Source organism: Rhinoderma darwinii, chromosome 4 (genome assembly GCF_050947455.1).
Source record: "Rhinoderma darwinii isolate aRhiDar2 chromosome 4, aRhiDar2.hap1, whole genome shotgun sequence".
NCBI lineage: Eukaryota > Metazoa > Chordata > Amphibia > Anura > Rhinodermatidae > Rhinoderma > Rhinoderma darwinii.
The window spans coordinates 296,357,857-296,379,135 of NC_134690.1; the positions used below are offsets into that span (position 1 = coordinate 296,357,857).

Here is a 21,279-nt window from a genome sequence, read left to right on the forward strand (position 1 = left end):
TTTTGTATGTTATACACCACTTTCTGACTCATGTATACATTGTTGATTACTCCATGTGCAGGAGTTTATTTGATTTCCGTCTTTCTTTTAGTGTGTCTGTGGACCTTTTTATATGTTCTATTTTAGTATTTTCAATAAAATATATACATTTTATATTTGATACATTACAATTGTGTTTTTCAACATTTTGTTCGTTTTTTGGTTTCAAGAATTGGAAATAAATGGAAGACCAATTCTCTGAGGCCTACCATGAGATGCGGCCTTACTCTGCCTCACTCCCTTGAACTCTTCTCGGGAGCAGCCAGACAGTGCAACGTCATCTTTAACCCCTTAATGACCGGGCCTGTTTGGGCCTTAATGACCAAGCCAGATTTGTTAAATCTGGTATGTGTGACTTTATCAGAGAATAACTCAGCGAAAGTTTTGAATATCCAAGTAATTCTGACATTGTTTTTTCGTCACATGTTGTACTTTATTTTAGTGGTAAAAGTAGACTGATACGATTTACGGAAATTAATAAAAAAATAGAAAAAATGAAGAAATTTTGTAAAAATTATCATTTTTCCCTATTTTTAACGGCAATATGTCACATATGTACATACATACAGTACAATTTTTTTATTAAATATATATTTCCATCTCTTTACTCTATTTTGGCAGCACTTTTGAAAAAAAAATTTTTTTTTTTAGCAATTTAGAAGACTTACAAGTTTAGTAATAATTTTATACATTTTGAAGTACATTTGGTTTTCCTGCACCAAGCTAGGTTTTCAGAGGCTCATAGGTGTCAGAATGGTGGAAACCCCCACAAGTGACCCCATTTTGCAAACTACACCCCTTAAGGTATTTATTAAGGGGTGTTGTAAGTATTTTGACCCCACAGTTTTTTTGTAAGAATTCATGCAAAGCAGGCGTAAAAAAATTAAACTTCACTTTTTTCATAAAAGTATCACTTTGAAGACCGATTTCTTTGTAAAGCGAACATGAAAATGAAGAAAAACACCCCAAAATCTATCACCCTGTTTCTCCTGTTTTCAAAAATGCCCCCATTGTGACTCTAATGCATTGCCTGGACACACAGCAGGGCTTGAAAGGAAGTGAGCACCCGGAGGCTTTCAGAACTCCTATTTTGCTTGAAAATGTTTTAGGCCCCAATGTACATTTGGAGAGGTTGTGAGCTGCCAGAACGACAGAAACTCCCCATAAACGACCCCATTTAGAAAACTAGACCCCTTAAGGTATTTATCTAGGGGTGTAGTGAGTATTTTGACCCCACAGTTTTTTGCTAAATTTAATACATAGCAGGTGAAAAAAAATTAAACTTCACTTTTTTCATAAAAGTATCACTTTGAAGACCGATTTCTTTGTAAAGCGAACATGAAAATGAAGAAAAACACCCCAAAATCTATCACCCCGTTTCTCCTGTTTTCAAAAATACTCTCATTGTTGCCCCAATCTGCTTATTAGACGTGTGGCTGGGCCAAAAAGAGAGGGAGCACCCTTTGGCTTTCAGGGCACAATTGAATAAATTCTAGGCCCCATATCATGCATTTAGAGGCATTGAGCTGCCTGAACAAAACAAAAAAACCACGCAGAAATGACCCCATTTTAAAAACTAAACCCCTAAAGGTATTCATCTAGTGGTGTAGTGGGCATGCGGACCAAAAATTTTTTAAAGGAGGAAATAATGGGTATCATTTCAGACACTATGGGTATATAATGTTTTCTTTAAACTCTTATTACGTTTCCACATGAAATAGAGGAGACATGGTAGAAGGTTATTTTGTTAGAAACATGCCACATTAATAAATTTGTCAACATATGTCTCATGGGACTATAGAGTATATGGGCTAAGTCACCAGCAGGTGCGGTTTTTATTATTGGACTCCCCAGTAGCAATAGAAACTCCAATCAATATTAAATAGAACACAAGAGAAAACGAAGTCAGAAACTATTAAATAATATAAATTGCCAATGGCATAGAAAAATACAAATTTTATTGGACAATACAAATAACATGATTAAAATTAGACTACAAATCAGAGGAAACTGTATATCTCCAAAACGCCCCTTGAGAAAGCCATCTACGCGAAACGCGCGTTGGGGTCTCTCCACACCTGGGAGTCACTACATCTGTGGAACCATATGGGTCAGTACCAGCGTTGATTTGTCTGCAACCTTAAATACCTGTAATACGACTTAGCGTATCTATCGATACACCTAGTGTCTGCACTTAAGATAGGCTCAGTTTAAACACTATGTCGACTTAGATAACAGGCTTGATTTTACGGAGACTCTTTCTGTTTACCACTGTGTTCACTCCTCATTGCCTGCTATTAGACATATTGCTTTTGGTTATATGTAGCAATACTGTGCATGTTTGCAGCCAATCTTCTCTTTGTATCTATTATACCGCAACTACTCAGAATTACTGATAGAATAGTCTGTAGTGTTATTTGTCTTACTATTGTGACCTGAGTTCCCCTCCTATACTATTGGAGATATACAGTTTCCTCTGATTTGTAGTCTAATTTTAATCATGTTATTTGTATTGTCCAATAAAATTTGTATTTTTCTATGCCATTGGCCATTTATATTATTTAATAGTTTCTGACTCCGTTTTCTCTTGTGTTCTAATTAATAAATTTGTGCGGCACAGAATAGAAGTGAAGCCGTGTTTTCATGATGGATACATGTTGCTCTAGACGTATTTGCCTGTACTTATGACTATGTCTTGCTGAAGAAGCAGTTGGTGCCATTATGATGTCATTGTGGACAGAATTCTGTCCTAATATAAAATCAGTCAGAGAGGAAAAAATTAACTGTACTGGAGTGACGGGCAATATCTTCAAACAAATGGAGGAAAATGTATCCAACTATGTTGCAAACTCGAGTCTGTTCACTAGATAGAAGAACACCTGCAGGGCTGTCAAGACAAGGTTGTTTTTTTTCAGTGACTGGTTGTACAACGTCTTTTTAGCTCCATCAATCCTTATGAGGGACGAATGTGCCAAGAGACGCGGTACACCATAACAGGCCCCTGCCCGGCAAGGTAGGAACCGCTATGTGCACAAAACAACCAATCACCTACAGAATATATAAAGGGACAGTGTCCAAAACCATCTATAGGAACAGTAAAGGATCACTAATCCCCAAAATGATGTCAGTATTTCCAGAAGAACCGTAACAAAGCCCATGGTGTATTGATAAGGAACAGCTCGATTATTAGAGATCCTCCAAAAACAAAATATCATGCCCGTATCACGGTACAGAATTAGGAATGTAACAGCCGTATGTGGCAGGACATAGTCATAAGAAAAAGGAAATATATCCCCAATTTATTCTTGTAACCATTGCTAAAATGCACGACTTCCACTAATTCAGGGGCGGCACCGGCCGCAGGTGTTGGATTTATCTACTAATAAATGCAATGCCCAAATTTATTTTTTATTTCAAGAACACTTGTGGGGTCCATGTTCTGAATAGACAGATGTGGGCTCCTGCACAATAAACTGTATTCATTTGTGAGTGATCAAGTCCTGGATTTAATTGTCCAAGAATTGTATAAAAAAAATCATAAAGGGGAAATTTAGTTTTACAGTCTGAAATAAATAAAGCCCAGAAACTAAACAAAAAAATATGCATAAATGAAATTGACTCCCTAAAAAGAATCCCCCCCCACCCCACCCTTTTTGGTTTTCCCTAAATTATAGATAAAATTAATAATTAGAAACGGTGTGGTAGGTCTCAAAACAGGGGTAGTTGCACAGGCCTGGATTTGAAGGGCACATGGGGCAGTAAAACCGGGAATCGCTCCTCCTTCCGTGTTTACTGCACACCCGGCATCTCTTTTGGGGGTATCTTTGGTTCACAGAGGCAGGGACGGGGTGAAGGAAGTGGCGCTCAGTGAGCCTTTTGACATCCTCTGACTCGAAGGAGTCTCTAGGTGCGGGGGAGTCAAACAGGAGGTGCTCTATAATTTTCTCCTGATACTGGAGGAAACTGAGCGTTCCCTGGGTCTTGTAGAGCACATAGCTGTTGTAAGTGGCCATTTGGATAAGGTAGATGCGCTTGACCAGGTACGGTTGTAGGACCTGGTCAGATAGATCGACTCCCCCCATGAACTTGTTATAGTCCACCACGCAGACCGGTTTCCTCTTATCAGAGGTAGCGCCCCTCTCTCTTACTGCCACTGTGGTGTCCTCGTGCACGGTGGAGAGCATGTACACGTCCTTTTTGTCACTCAATTTGACAGCGAGCAACTGGTCACTTGCAAATGAGAGTGACGCACCCCTTACTAGTCGCCTGGACACCAGTCGTTGAGGGAAGCCGACTCTATTTTTTCATACCGTCCCACAGGCCCCTGTATTCGCAGCATGGAGGGACTTATACAGGGGGACACTGGTGTAGTAATTGTCGGTGTACACATGGTACCCTTTTTATAGGAATGGCACCATGAGTTCCCAGACAATTTTCCCACTAATGCCAATATCCTCTGGGCATCCTGGGGGATTAAGGTGGCGGTCCCTGCCCTCATAAATGAAAAAGCCACAGGTGTAGCCCGTTGTGCTCTCGCACACCTTATAGAGTTTCACTCCGTATCAGGCTCTTTTGGAGGGGATGTATTGTCGAAACGATAGACGGCCCTTATAGGACATAAGGGACTCATCTACCGCTAGTTTTTGGCCTGGGGTGTATAAATTGAAAAATGAGTCACTTAGGAGGGAGATTAGGGGTCTCAGTTTGTTGAGGCGATCATAGGCTGGGTCACTTCTTGGGGGGATTTGTGTATTGTCAGAAAAATGCATGAAACGCATTAGAGTCTCATAGCGTGTTCGGGCCATAACGGCTGCAAATACAGGCGTGCTATGGATAGCGCTCGTAGCCCAATAGGAGCGGATAGAGGTTTTTTTTTACTATCCCCATGTTTAGGGTAATTCCCCCAAAAATTTTTATTTCAGAAACTGTTGTGGGGATCCATCCTCTGGCATAGCAAGACCTGGGATTTTGGGTGCCAAATTGCCTGGCGTATAAATTCGTCTGCTGGACGATTAGTTCCAGGACCTGATCGCCTATAAACAAATGAAAAAAATTATAGGGACTAAAATTTGAGACATCTGCGTTGTAAATGGCAACACTTGGGGGGAGAAATCAATTGCAGGATCCCAAATTGCGGAAGGGACTGCAGTACTAGGCCCGTCTCCTGACGCTTCACCGCTGACCGCTGCGTCCACCACCATAGGGCTGGGGGGTCCAGTGGCAGAAGCAGAACTTGTGTCGCTTTCTGAGCCAAGTTCTGCTTCTGACGCAGTGTCTGTATCACTGCCGGAACCGCTAGAGCACAGCATGGCGTATGCCTGCTCTGCAGAGAACATTCTGGGGCTTCTGCGGTTCATGTTCACCACACTAATAATTGTTTTTTTTGTTTTTTTTTAGAATACAAACAAAAAAACGGGGGTGATTACGTGTAATCTGGGGTGATTACTAGTAATCTGGGGTGATTACGGGTAATCTGGGGTGATTACGGGTAATCTGGGGTGATTACGGTACTCTGGGGTGATTACGGTAATCTGGGATGATTACGGGTAATATGGGGTATATTACGGACAATATTCGGATAATATCGGAACACTGGCGAGTAAGTATGTGGTGTATTTTACAGTATAATACAGCACAAGATTTGTATAGTATCTCTCCCTCTCCTCTCACAGATCAACTACAGTCAGAGGAGGGAGGGAAAGAGCACAAATCTTGTGCTGTATTTTGAAAATATGGGACTATGGTCACTGTGATAGGTATATCACAGTGACCATCTGATCAGGGACCAATTATAACGGTCCCTGATCAGTTTCTATTTACAGGCAGAATAGCTGCCTTTCACTGACAGCGCATGCGTGCGCCATTTTTATTTCTTTTTTTCCGGCAGTTGGGGGGAGGGGGGAGGGGGGGCACGATCGGAGGCCTAACAAGTAGTTTTTTATCTCCTCTCACCAAACATTCATGGTGAGAGGAGATAAAAAGTTAGATTTCAATGCAGCATTAATTGTAACGGTGATCGCCGGTATTCGTTGAATACCGGCGATCGCCGGTTTGGGGACCGCAAACAACGGTCCCCAGACTGTGCTCCAAGCCCTCAGCTACCTCTGGTAGCTGAGGGCAGGGAGCTATCACTCTGCACGGCGCCGCAATCTTAATTAGATCGTGTGCGCATGCGCGGGCGCCATTTTTTTTCTCTTCCCGGCAGCTGCGGGAGGAGAAGAGAAGGGGGGCACGATCGCGGGCATCGGAGGCCCTTCAGGTTAGTTCTTTATCTTTTCTCACCAAACATTCATGGTACGAGGAGATAAAAATGGCGATTTTCCACCGCTGCGTTAATTGTAACGGCGGTCGCCGGTATTCGTTGAATACCGGCGATCGCCGGTTTGGGGACCGCAAACAACGGTCCCCAGAGTGTGCTCCAAGCCCTCAGCTACCTTCGGTAGCTGAGAGCAGGGAGCTATCTCTTTTCACGGTGCCGCAATTTTATTCTGATGCAGTGCCGTGAAAAGGCCTATGCATCAGAATAAAGCCCGTTAGTGGCCGCCGTGAAAAGGCGTATTGGCGGTCACTAACGGGTTAAAGGCTATGTAAACATTCGAAAGTGATTTATTTTTTTAACTAAAAATGTCAGTGTGTTTGGTGCAACTTTCCAATTCGTTTTTATCACTAATTCCTTTTACTTTTTGAGACACAGCTGCTTTGTATTCTGTTTACAAAGCAGCTTTATCGTGCACTGAATCCTGTACCCGTCAGGTCCACGGGAACTAGATGTAATCGACGTAACTTAGATGTAATCGATTACAGGTCGATCCTGCGTGTCAGAGACACTCAGTACCCGCTGACACTGAAGTCATCAGTCCCGCGAACCTGACGGATTCAGGTCTTAGGGAATGATACAGCTGCTCTGTATACAGAATACAGAGCAGCTGTATCTCGAAAAAGTAAAAATAATTTGTAATAAAAACTAATTTAAAAGTTGCACCAAACACACTGACTGACATTTTATTATTAATAATAATAATAAAAAAAATAACTTTCAAAAGGTGTACATAGCCTTTAAGCTCTGGACTTTCTAACAGTCACCCAATGCCTGGGAATATAGGAGGCAGATCTTCTCTCCAGGATGGCGGTTTTCTTGTGGATGGCCTCAATGCAGTGGTGACAAAAGTACTGCGGGTAAGTGCCTGTACAGTACAGACCCTCATCTCTCGCTCTGCTGTGCCATTGCAGGTTAGCCACACATCCACTCTGACCACTTCAGGCACCTGGTCAAACAGGGGTCCCATATAGTTACCTCCTGAAAGCGAACCCTCTTACTTAGTGGGGGAGTTAGGCCCACTTTAAACCCAGTGGCTCCCAACTTTTTCACTGAAGGTGAATAGAACACCACGTCGCATCCCACCTCCACAATATATGACTCCAACAGATAACCCCAACTCCCCAGTGATTTCAGGTCCTGAAGAACGTTTTATTGCCTAACTGCTGAATCCCTTCTGATGGAATTAAAGGGAATCACCACCTGTTTGGAGCCATTATTTAAGGATAAACTATGTGACCTTGAATCAGACTTCTATTTGACCATTGAAAGGTTTGACTGTATGAAGGAAACCCAGGTTGCACTGCAGTCTTATGTTGCCTCCAATTAAGCCATTGCTCAATAAAATATGCAATGGTCGATTATGATGTTAACAATAAGACACAACTGTCAAACATTAAAACATGTGGTCTGCCTGAATTAATCCAGGACTCTGACTACCTAAAAAAACAACAAAAAAATGTATTCTCCTCCTTCCTAGGGCATTCTCCTACCTATTCTATCAGTCTGCCCACAGCTATTTGGCTGACCAGAGCAGCTCCGTTTCCCCTGCTGTACCCATGGATGTCCTATGTTGCTTCTCAATTTGATAGACAGATCGACTCTCGTAAAGGGCATTCGCTCTGATAGTACTCTCACATTCCAAAAGACCTGTCTACAATACTCCCTGATTTGACCAGATGGACTTTGCGCCCTTAAGCCCCTCAGTTCAAAGGCATACAATATTGTTATGGGTTCCCATTCTGCCTGTGGATCACAACTAAAGGACGTACATCTGAGGGTACATCTGTAGCCTTTTTAAATTATAAAGAGCGTAATAAAGTCTGTAAAAATGTAATTTAAAAAAATATAATAAAATTAGCAAAAATACAAATGAAAGGCAGGTGGCCAAGGATAGTAAAACAAATCCCAAAAAATTGTTCAAGTATATAAATACAAAAAAGCCAAGGTCTGAACATGTAGGACCCTTAGATAGTGGTAATGGGGAGTTGGTCACATTGGATCAAGAGAAGGCAGAGTTACTAAATGGGTTCTTTAGCTCTGTATATACAACAGAAGAAAGAGCAGCTGATCTAGCTGGTGCCAGTGCTGTTAATATATCAGCTGATATACTGAATTGGATGAATGTAGATATGGTCCAAGCTAAATAAAATAAATGTACACAAGGCCCCGGGACCAGATGGGTTACACCCTAGAGTTCTTAACTAGAGATGAGCGAACTTATGATAAGTTCGGTTTGGCTGGTTTGCCGAATTTCTTGAAAAAGTTCGATTCGGACCGAACCTGTAATTCAAGAAAGCCCATAATAAATCATGTATGGAGCTCCCGTAATGACGGGTGGCTACATGTGTGCACCCGGCATTATGGCAGCGTTGCTAGGCGATGTCAGTAAATAGTCACTGTCCAGGGTGCTGAAAGAGTTAACTGATCGGCAGTAACTCTTTCAGCACCCTGGACAGTGAATTCCGATCACAATATAGAGCAAACTGTAAAAAAAAAAAAAAAAAAAGACGTTCGTACTTACCAAGAACTTCCTGCTTCTTCCTCCAGTCCGGCCTCCCGGCCGTTGCCTTGGTGACGCGTCCCCCTCGACATCCGGCCCGACATCCCTGGGTGACGTTTCAGCCAATGTGACTGCTGCAGCCAATCACAGGCCAATCACATGCTGCAGCGGTCACATGGACTGTCGCGTCATCCAGGGTTGTCGGGCTGGATGTCGAGAGGGACGTGTCACCGTTGCCTTGGTGACGCGTCCCTCTTTCGGCATCCAGCCCGACCTCCCTGGATGACGCGGCAGTCCATGTGACCGCTGCAGCCTGGGATTGGCTGCAGCTTGTGATCGGCCTGTGATTGGCTGCAGCGGTCACTTGGACTGAATCGTCATCCCGGGAGGTCGGACTGGAGGAAGAAGCACGGAGTTATCGGTATGTAGGAACGTCTATTTTTTTTTACACGTTGATGTATCTTGTGATCGGAAGTCACTGTCCAGGGTGCTGAAACAGTTACTGCCGATCGCTTAACTCTTTCAGCACCCTGGACAGTGACTATTTCCTGATGTCGCGTACCGGAAAATCAGTGACTCATAAGCCGGGTTCGGTCAAAACGTGTTCGGCCGAACCCGGTGAAGTTCGGATTCGCTGCGAACCGAACTTTTCACGATGTTCGGACCGAAACCGGGTTTGGTTGTCCCGGTTTGTTCATCTCTATTCTTAACCAGTTCAGGACCGGGCTATTTTGAGCCTTCAGGACCAGACACTGTTTAGCCCTTTTTAGCACGTGTTAGTTAAATGGCTATAACTTTTTTATTTGTTGGGCTAACGATGTGATTTTGGCGACGTTTTTTCCATAGACAATGCAGGTTTCTTTTCTTATTGTTCTTATACACACCTTTTTTGCTATTTTAGAATTTTTATTCATAAAGTTTGAAAATAATAGTAAAAAAATAAGCTTTTTTACGTTTCAGCTATTTTGTTTTGGTAATAACATAGTTTTACCCTAAAATAGACCTTTTATTTGTGATCGTCATTGTCTACCGTAAATTTTAATATATTACATGTCTATATTAGGGTAATTGGGTCAGCGCTAGCGTTACAAAAATGATTAACGGGGGAGTTACAGTGGAGATCAGCCCTCTCATAGTGACGATTGTCACTAATAGGGCTGAGCTGGGTCTTGTAAGACCCAGCAGCAGTCGGTCAGTAACGGCACCCGGCGATTATGGGACCAGTCACATGAACACCAGGAGGAATCGAGACAGCACCGCTGCTGCGGTCTCTATTCCAATACACAGCGCACATTGAACGCTGTGTACAAGTCATCAGAGAAGACCGAAGCAGCGAAAGCTGCTTCTATCTTCTCCTCAGGGTCCCCGGCAGTCACTGACAGCCGCAGACCCGACATTCAGCAGCCCAATTGCGCGGGCAGCAAGTTAAAACCAGAGCCGTAAAAAGTCTATGGCTCGGGTTTTAAGGACTGTGACCGCTGGCCGTAAAACCACAGCCAGCGGTCAGGAACCAGTTAAAGAGCTTAGTTCAGTTATATCTGTCACCCTCTTCACAATATGCAGAGATTCTCTAGTGACAGGTATAGTGCCAAGGGACTGGCGCAGGGCAAATGTGGTGCCTATTTTCAAAAAGGGCTCTAGGTCTTCCCCGGATAATAATAGACCAGTAAGCTTAACATCCATTGTGGGGAAATGTTTGAGGGGCTATTGAGGGACTATATACAGGATTAAGTGACAAAAAAATAGTATTATAAGTGACAGCCAGCACGGTTTTACTAAGGACAGAAGCTGTCAAGCCAACCTGATTTGTTTTTATGAAGAGGTGAGCAGAAGCCTAGACAGAGGGGCCGCTGTGGATATAGTCTTTTTGGACTTTGCAAAGGAATTTGACACTGTCCCTCATAGACGTCTAATGGGTAAATTAAGGACTATAGGTTGAGATAGTATAGTTTGTAATTGGATTGAGAACTGGCTCAAGGACCATATCCAGAGAGTTGTGATCAATGATTCCTACTCTGAATGGTCCCCGGTTATAAGTGGTGTACCCCAGGGTCCAGTGCTGGGACCACTATTATTCAACTTACTTATTAATGATATAGAGGATGGGATTAATAGCACTATTTCTATTTTTGCAGATGACACCAAGCTATGTAGTATTGTTCAGTCTATGGAAGATGTTCGTGAATTCTAAGCGGATTTAAACAAACTAAGTGTTTGGGCGTCCATTTGGCAAATAAAGTTTAATGTAGATAAATGTAAAGTTATGCATCTGGGTACCAACAACCTGGATGCATCATATGTCCTAGGGGGGGCTACACTGGGGGATTCACTTGTTGTGAAGGATCTGGGTGTACTTGAAAATCATAAACTAAATATCGGTATGCAATGTCAATCAGCTGCTTCCAAGGCCAGCAAGATATTGTCGTGTATTAAAAGAGGCATGGACTCGCGGGACAGGGATGTAATATTACCACTTTACAAGACATTAGTGAGGTCTCATCTAGAATATGCAGTTCAGTTCTGGGCTCCAGTTCATAGAAAGGATGCCCTGGAGTTGGAAAAAATACAAAGAAGAGCAACGAATCTAATAAGGGGCATGGAGAATCTAAGTTATGAGGAAAGATTAAAAGGATTAAACCTATTTAGCTTTGAAAAAAAGATGACTAAGGGGGACATGATTAACTTATATAAATATATTAATGGCACATACAAAAAATATGGTGAAATCCTGTTCCATGTAAAACCCCCTCAAAAAACAAGGTGTCACTCCCTCCGTCTGGAGAAAAAAAGGTTCAATCTGCCGAGGCGACAAGCCTTCATTACTGTGAGAACTGTGAATCTATGGAATAGTCTACCGCAGGAGCTGGTCACAGCAGGGACAATAGATGGCTTTAAAAAAGGCTTAGATAACTTCCTGGAACAAAAAAATATTAGCTCCTATGTGTGGAAATTTTTACCTTCCGTTTTCACATCCCTTGGTTGAACTTGATGGCCATGTGTCTTTTTTCAACCGTACTAAACTATGTAACTATGCAATGTTTTTCTCCAGCCATCCGCTGAAATCCCAGATTTTCTCAAAAAATCTGGACTTGAAGATATATCTCTACCTGAGTGGACATCTTACCTAGGGTGTCTGAGGCTCTCCTCAGAGAAGAAGACCTTGTCTTTCTTAGATTTGTCGATTTGTGTTTTTTCATTTCACTTTTTGTCTACAGGTCTCCCTATAGGTTTTCCAGATTCTACTTTATATCACTGGAACTTTTCATATTCTGCCATGTACTAGAATACCATCTCTTGGGCCATCATGGTATTCCATACCCCCCTCATAGGTCTGTAATATAGTGTATTCTCTTCTTTATATACAGCATTTGCTCTTAGCAAACTGGCATATAGTTCACCTTTTTCCCTTTTAGCCTATAACAAAGGTCACCTGACATAGCCAGCCACTTCTTGCTAGTGCTCATCTCACACTTTTCGCTGCACTAAAGACATTCTTACGGTTATACTGCTATATTAATTGACTGATGTTTTTGTGGCCACTGTTAGCCTTTTGTCTCTTTTGTTGTAACAAGGTTTATTATGATACTTAAAGGGTAACGGTCATTTAATTTGACTTTTCAGGATAAGCTACCATGTGTGTGTACATGAAGAGTAGTACTATTTCTGGCCATTACGATATTTGCATGCTATATCTGTAGTTTATATTTCTTTCTGAGCTGGGTGGTTGAGACTAGCAGCCAGTCACTACACACAGGAGGAGAGAAATCTGCTCCACAACCTTCTCTCTCACTCAAACTTCCGGGTGCCAGGCAAGTGATCCCGATCCTAGGGATTATATAGATACATGAAGAAGATCTTGCAGCACTCCAAATTCAAAGTATAACACTGTGGTTTATTCAGACATCAAATGTCGACTAAGTTATTGATTCAGTCAAAACGACGGAACTGCTGCACAACGGAGACAAACGGAAACCATTGGCACCGGATCCCTCACCATCGAAACCAATGGTGATGGAAACGGAAACCTGTGGTTTCCGTTTGTCAGGGCTCCATTCCGACGGAAATCTCCGACGGAACATCGGAATGGAGCCCTGACGCAGATGTAAACGCAACCCAACAGAGAGAGGCTGGGGGGGGGGGGCAGGAAAGCAGCCAGATAAAAGAATGAAGAGGCATGTTACTCTTATAAGATATATTGCAAAGTTTCTTATAATCACCTGTACTATTCATTTATGCTAAGTTTGTTGAAATGACAGTGCCCATGTAATATAGCTTGCACCCTGAGCACAAATAAAATTGGACTAAAGAAAAAACAGCAAATTATATTTACCCAATTTTGCCACTTCCAGCGGAGGACAACTTTGTGGTATCGTATCCTAGTGAATGTTACCTATAAAGAAAATATCAAGAGAATATTTGTTAAATAAAAACAAAAAGTTTTTTATGTTAAATTCTTGGACCACGATAATTTTAAGGCTAGGGCTACTTGATTGCTGTGTTATCGCATGGTGTCGCGATAGCTGCATCGCAGTAATGAAGGAGAACGTGGCCGCATTGCGACCTGCAGGTTGCCGTGATTGTGACATGACACGACTTAAATCCTTCATGTTTGCGTTTCTTCCAACTGTCATGTTGCGGTAACATGCAGGTCGCAACTTGGCTTTCACTTTCATTACTGCAATGCAGTATAAATAAACTTTGAATAAACTTTTTAGATTTGGAACTGTTTAACCCCTTCTTGCTGCAGCCATATTTTGACCTTCCTGACAGAGCCTAATTTTTCAAATCGGACATATTTCAATTTATGTGGTAACAACTTTGGAATGCTTTTACCTATCTAAGCAATTCTGAGACGGTTTCTTCTTGACACATTGGACTTTATGTTACTGGGAAAATTTTCTCTATACATTTCAGTATTTAATTGTGAAAAAAACCAAAGTGTAGCAAAAAATGGCAAAAATTAGCATTTTTCAAAATTTAAATGTATCTGCTTGTAAGACAGGCAGTTATACCACATAAAATAGTTGCTAACTAACATCCCCCATATGTCTACTTTAGATTGGCATCATTTTTTTTAACATCCTTTTATTTTTCTAGGACGTTACAAGGCTTAGAACTTTAGCAGCAATTTCTCACATTTTTTAAAAAATTTCCAAAGGCTATTTTTACAGAGACCAGTTCAGTTGTGAAGTGGCTTTCAGAGCCTTATATATTAGAAACCCCCTATAACTCGCCCCATTTGTAAAACTGCACCCTCAAAGTATTTAAAACAGCATTTAGAAAGTTTCTTAACCCTTTAGACAATTCACAGGAATTTAAGCAAAGTAGAGGTGAAATTTACAAATTTTCGTTTTTCTTTTTGCAGAAATTCATTTATAATCCATTTTTTTTGTAACAAAGACGGTTTTACCAGAGAAACGCAACTCAATATCTATTGCCCATATTCTGCAGTTTTAGCCTAGTTCGCTACTGGAATGAAGCACAGGCCTCAGAAGCCTTTTTATTAGAATATATTTTAGGCATCATGAAAGGTTTGAAGGACTCTTGCGGTACCAAAACATTGGAAATCCCCCAAAAGAGACCCCATTTGTGAAACCTCACCTCTCAAGGAATTTATCTAGGGGTATAGTAAGCATTTTGACCCCACAGGTTTTTTGCAGAAATTATTGGTATTAGGCAATGAAAATGAAAATCGACATTTTTTTCAAATAAAATTTAGGTTTAGCTAATTTTTCTTTCATTTCCACAAATACTAAAGGAGAAAAAGCACCCCATTTGAAGAGCAGTTTCACCAGAGTAAAAAAAAATACCCCATATGTGGTCATAAACGGCTGTTTGGACACACGGCAGGGCTCAGATGGAAAGAGCACCATTTGGTCCATGTCGCATTTGCAAAGCCCCTAAAAGGGACAAAACCGTGGAAACCCCCACAAGTGACTCCATTTGGGAATCTACACCCCTCAAGGAATTTATCTAGGGGTATAGTGAGCTTTTAAGAAAATGATTTAATTAAAAATCCATGGATGTGTGATAAACTTTGAAGCACTCCTTTATACACAGGACAGGTTTTGCAATGATAAGTGTCTTATCTTATCCCCCTTTTGTAACACACTTTGCACCTTTTTTTGGTCCTTCCCTTTTTACCAGTGGAAGGGATTTCGCTGGGAAAGTGTTGCCCTGGTAAATTACGTGGACCATCGCTTCTAGAGGTACTGGGGCCCTCCTCTTTCTGGTTCCCAAATGCAAGGGCCTTGATAACCACCTCTTGAAACTGAAGGAATGTCCCTGTCCGGCCTGCACATTGGTATAGCACGTAAGAGTTATACAATGCCATCTGTACCATGTACACGGCCAGCTTTTTGTACCACACCTTTGTTTACGCATGGCACTGTACGGCTTCAGTACTTGATCAGGGAGATCAACCCCTCCCATGTACTTGTTGCAGCCTAGGATGCAATATGGCTTGGGGGTCATTGTAGTGCTACCTTGGACAGGGACAGGGGTGCTGCCCGTACCATGTATTATTGTCAACATAAGGACATCCCCCTTATCCTTTTACTTGACCAGCAACATGTTCTCGCCGTTTAGTGCCCTGCTTTCTCGCTTTCTGGTGGAGAGGCATTTAAACAATGGGATGCTGGTATAGAAGTTATCCACGTAAAGGTGATAACCCTAGTCCAGCAGTGGGTGCATCAAATCCCACACTATTTTCCCACTAACTCCCAGGACAGGGGGGCATTCTGAAGGTTCTATCTTGGTGTCCTTCCCTTCATAAACCCTAAACTTCTAGGTGTACCCTGAGCTGCTCTCGCACAGCTCGTACATTTTAACTCCATACCTCGCCGTCTTGCTTGGCAGGTATTGGCAGAATTTTAGTCTTCCATTAAAATGTACGTCTATTGCAATGTTCTTTTTGGGGGTGTAAGCTTCTTGAAATTTGGTGCCGAAGTGATCAATGATTGGCCTGATTTTGAATAGGCGGTCATATGTCGGGTCATTATGGGCTGGGCACTGTGAATTATCATAATGCAAAAATTTCGGAATTATTTCAAAATGTGTCCGGGGCATTGCCATGCGGTAAAATGGGGTGCTGTATAAAATGTCCGTACTCCAGTATTGCCTAACCTCTGGCTTTTTTAATAGGCCCATATGTAGCACAAGGCCCCAAAATTTCATCATCTCCACTGCCTCTATGGGGGTCCACCTAGCAAATGAGGACGTGAGGTTTTGGGCAAAAATTGTTGGGCGTATACATTTTTCTGGGCCACGTTTTAATTAACAAAATCCTCGGCGAAAAACAGCTTGAAAAAGTGAATTTTTTGCGAAGCCTACAGTCTCAAACCAAAGTCCTGAGTGGCCTATGAAATCTGGAACTTGAGGCTCATAATTCCCAGGTGGTGGGTTCAATATGATATCGCTCATTTGGGGGGTTGCCTCAGCTGATGTCCTGGGGCATCTTTGCAGGGGTTCCTCATCACTGGATGAGGATGTCAAGCGGAATGGGGCAATTTCCTTTTCTCCCTTGCTGGCCGAATCAGTTTCAGAGGCCAGGATGGTGTAAGCCTCCTCGGCTGAATAGACCCTTTAGGATGATTGAGACATTTTTATTAGGGGGGTATGTAGTGTTTCAACACGTGTAATGCTCAATTTATTCTTATAGTGGTAGTAGTGTGTGTTGTGCTTTTACACATGTATATGAAATTTATAGGAAAAAAAAAAAGGAAGAGAAGAAGAAAAAGAAGAAAAGAATAAGGCCCCATGCACACGAACGTGTAGGTGAATTGCGGTCCCATTCATTACTATGGGCCCATGCACACGACAGTGGTTTCCACGATCCGTGCATTGCCCAGGAGCCTGGACCGCAAAAAGATAGGACATGTCTTATTACGGATGTGTTTTGCGGTCCAGGCTCATAGAAATGAATGGATGCACACAGTGAATTTGTGCGGGTAAAAAAAGACACAAAAAAAAACCCTGCATCAATAAAACTGATGGCGGTCACTGACCAGCACTCAGTGGCCGCAGCCCGCAGGGCACACACAGGGAGACGGTGCAGAAAACAGAAAAGTCCTGTGGCGAAAATTGAGCACACAGACCGATCGGTGATGGCGGCCACTGATCCGCACTTAGCGGCCGCAGGACGTAAAATGGGGGAGAGGGGGGTACAGGGATAAGAAATTTAGGGACAGTACTGCTGCTGTTGCAAAAAAAAAAAATCAGCAGCAGCACAGATGGTGATGATGACCACTCGGAGTGATCACACAGCAGCAGGAAGCAGATGGATGAAGACCAGTAAGTATCAGTCAGGGCCGGACTGGGGCTGAAATCCAGCCCTCGCATTTGAAAGCACACAGGCCCACTTGTTGTTTGGTGAATGTGAAATATATGGCCATGTTCATGCAGGGCAGATACGCTGCGTAAATGTACACAGCGTATCCGCCCTGGAACCAGCAGGGAATTCCGTCCGAAAAAGCACACCAAATTGTGGTGCAATTTTTCTGGTGGAATGTCTGTTAAAAAAAAGATTATCTGTAGTCATGGAGATGCGTCACCTGTGATTGGCTGCAGCAGTCACATGGGATGAAACATTAACTGAGAAGGCCGGCCTTGACAGAGAAGTATAGAGAATGGGGTAAGTATAAGGGGTTTTATTTCTGAGGTTTTCCGCCGCAATAACTGCTATTTGTTGAGGGTTTTACATCCCCATTGAATTCAATAGGGAAAACCTGCAACAGAAAATCAGCAATTCCAAAATATAAATTGACATGCTGCGGATTAAAAAATAGCACTGCAGGTCAATTTATGAACGTTTTTTCGGCTGATTTTTTTTTGGCAGTGTGTGGATGAGATTTGCTTAAAGCTCATCCACTCTGCTGCTACTGTATTATGATGCAGAAAATCATCAGTGTTTATGCTAGGTGTGGGCATAACCTGTTTGTTCACTTGTAGATTATGAGAAGGTGTGGTGAGTGCAGCATGGCTACAGTATATATTATATAGTTGCAGATGTATTACAGCACAGTCCCATTAACCCTTTCCCGTCGCAGCCAGTTTTCGGATTTTCACTTTTTAGTTTCTTTCCTCCCCACTTTCCAAAAGGCATAACTTTTTTATTTTTCCATCAATATTGCTGTATGAGGGCCATATCATGTATTGGGAAACGGGAAAATATTTGTGGGGTGGAATAGGAAAAAAAAAAGCAATTCCTCAATATTTGGGGTGATTTTGTTTTTACGGCGTTCACCGTGCGGTAAAAACGGCAGTTAACTTTATTCTGCAGGTCAATATGATTACGGTGATACTACGGTTATATATTTTTTTTATGTTTTACTACTTTTACGAGGAAAAAACTGATTGTTAAAAATAAAATTTAAGTTTTGTTGCCACATTCTGAGAGCCATGACTTTTTTATTTTTCTGTCGATTGAGCGGTATGAGAGTTTATTTTTTAGGGGTTAAGCTGTAGTTTTAATTTTGGGATACATAAGACTTTTTGATCTCTCTTTATTACATTTTTTTGTGGGAATTGAAGTGAGCAAAAAACAGCGATGCCGGCGTTTTAATTTTTTACGGCGTTCACTTTTCTGTCTAAATAATTATATATTGTAATAGTTCGGAGTTTTACATTTTACGGGTGCGTCGATATCTTAATATTTTTTTTTAGATTGTCAAAAGTGGAAAAGGGTTTTTTTTTAACTTATTTTTTATATTAAAAAAATTATTTGACTATTTTTTACTTGTGCCCCGAGGGGACTTGAACCAGCGATCCAACTTGCATACTATACTGCAATGTTAATGCATTGCAGTATACCGTGATACTGACACTCTCCTATGAAGCCCTTCAAAGATGGCAGACCTGGGGGCTTTTATCAGGCCTACAGACTTCCATGCCAACCAATGGCCCCCCACGATCACGTCGCGGGGGGGGGGGGGAATGCAAATGTTCCAGCGGACGGACTCTCTGTTTCTAGTCATTTAAATGTCACTGTCGCTATTAACCGCGCCATTTAACGGGTTAAATTAGCGGGATACCGCTCGTTACCCTGAAGTATCGGCTGTAACACACAGCCAACACTTTCGTTCTATGGAGCAGGCTCAGCCCGCTCGGCCTCTCCATACTCCCCCACCCGACGTGCACCATATATATATATGTATATATACGGCAGATGACGGGAAGGGGTTAAAGGGGTTGTCCGGTTTCAGCAAAGGAATGTTATTTTTCGTATCATTAAAAGTATATTTTCTGTATTAATTCCTCACAGTTTATGATCTTTGCTTGTTGTTATTCAGTAGGAACTTTCATTGTTTACTTCCAGTGAATAAAATTCTGTCTATGGTCATGTGATGACACACAGGTTGTATGGCTCGTTACAGTTAGACCTTATTCAGAGGACTTATAGATCGGCCGTGTGACGGCCGTTTTTTTAACGACCGTCACACGGCTGCATGTAGTTCTATGGGGCTATTCACACGGCCTTTAATTTAACCCCTTCAGGACCCAGCCTGTTTTGGCCTTCAGGACCCAGCCGATTTTTTCAAATCTGACATGTGTTACTTTATGTGGTAATAACGTTGGAATGCTTTTACCTATCCAAGCGATTCTGAGATTGTTTTCTCGTGACATGTTGTACTTTATGTTAGTGAAAAAATTTTGTCGAAAAACACCACAATTTAGAAAAAAATTGCAAAAATTTGCATTTTTCTAAATTTAAACGTATCTGCTTGTAAAACCAATAGTAATACCACACAAAATAGTTACTAGTTAACATTTCCCATATGTCTACTTTATGTTTACATCGTTTTTTTAACGTCCTTTTATTTTTCTAGGACATTACAAGGCTTAGAACTTTAGCAGCAATTTCTCTTATTTTAAAGAAAATTTCAAAAGGCTATTTTTTCAGGGACCAGTTCAGTCTGAGGTGGCTTTGAGGGCCTTATATATTAGAAAATCCCCAGAAGTCACCCAATTTTGAAAACTGCACCCCTCAAGGTATTCGAATCAGCATTCACAAAGTGTTTTAACCCTTTAGGCGTTTCACAGGACTGAAGCACCGGCCTCAGAAACAAAGGAGCACCTAGTGGATTTTGGGCCTCCTTTTTTATAGAATATATTTTAGGCACCTTGTCAGGTTTGAAAAGGTCTTGTGGTGCCAAAACAGTGGAAACACCCCAAAAGTTACCCCAGTTTGGAAACTACACCCCTCAAGGAATTTATCTAGGTGTATAGTTAGCATTTTGATGGCACAGGTTTTTTAGCTAAATTTATTAGAATTAGTTTGTAAAAATTAAAATCTACTTTTTTCTGAAAAAACATAGAAATTTTTAATATTTACAAGAAATCATAAAGAAAATGCACCCCAACATATGTAAAGCAATGTCTTCAGATTACGGTAATATCCCATATGTGGTAATAAACTGCTGATTGGACCCACAGCAAGGCTCAGAAGGGAAGGAGCGCCATTTGGATTTTGGAGAACGGATTTTGCTGGATTGGTTTTCGGTTCCATCTCGCGTTTGCAACCCCCTGGAGGGACCAAAATAGGGGAAACCCTCCAAAAGTGACCCCATTTTGGAAACTATACCTATCAAGGAATTTTTCTAGGGGTATAGTTAGCATTTTGACCACACAGGTTTTTCGCTAAATATATTGGAATTAGTCTGTAAAAATTAAAATCTACTTTTTTCTGAAAAAACATAGAAATTTTTAATATTTACGAGGAATAATGAAGAAAATCACCCCAACATTTGTAAAGCAATGTCTCCTGATTACAGCAATATCCCATATGTGGTAATAAACTGCTGATTGGACCCACAGCAGGGCTCAGAAGGGAAGGAGTGCCATTTGGATTTTGGAGAACGGATTTTGCTGGAATGGTTTTCGGTGCCATGTCGCGTTTGCAATGCCATGGAGAGACCAAAACAGGGGAAACCCCCCAAAAGTGACCCCATTTTGGAAACGACACCTCTCAAGGAATTTATCTAAGGGTATAGTTAGCATTTTGACCACACAGGTTTTTTGCAGAATTTAGTGGAATTAGGCAGTGAAAATGAAAAATCAACTTTTTTCTGAAAAAGCATAGAAATTTTAAATTTTTACAAGGAATAAAGGATAAAAAGAACCACAACATTTGTAAAGCATTTTCTCCCGATTACGGCAATACCCCATATGTGGTAATAAACTGCTGATTGGACCCATGGCAGCGCTCAGAAGGGAAGTAGCGCCATTTGGATTTTGGAGCACGGATTTTGATGGATTGTTTTTCGGTGCCATGCCGCCTTTGCAACTCCCTGGAGAGACCAAAACAGTGGAAGCCCCCCAAGTTACCCCATTCTGGAAACCCCCCTGATGTTGAATTTTCTCATTTTCACAAGGGATAAAGGAGAAATAAACAACCAATTTTTATAAAGCAATTTCTCCCGGG

The 21,279-nt window shown here is 41.7% G+C and overlaps 1 protein-coding gene across 4 annotated transcripts in view; it reads right to left on the minus strand.

Moving 5' to 3' along the window:
- The window catches only part of KMO (kynurenine 3-monooxygenase), a 339,922-nt gene that overhangs the window by 43,536 nt on the left and 275,107 nt on the right, over positions 1-21,279 (minus strand). For 3 of the 4 annotated variants that reach the window (XM_075864350.1, XM_075864353.1, XM_075864354.1), the window contains one exon: positions 13,189-13,248. The exons of the other annotated variant lie outside the window; for it this stretch is intronic. In XM_075864350.1, the coding sequence (XP_075720465.1) occupies positions 13,189-13,248 (60 nt within the window). The remainder of the gene's footprint in view (positions 1-13,188; positions 13,249-21,279) is intronic. 4 annotated transcript variants of the gene reach the window in all.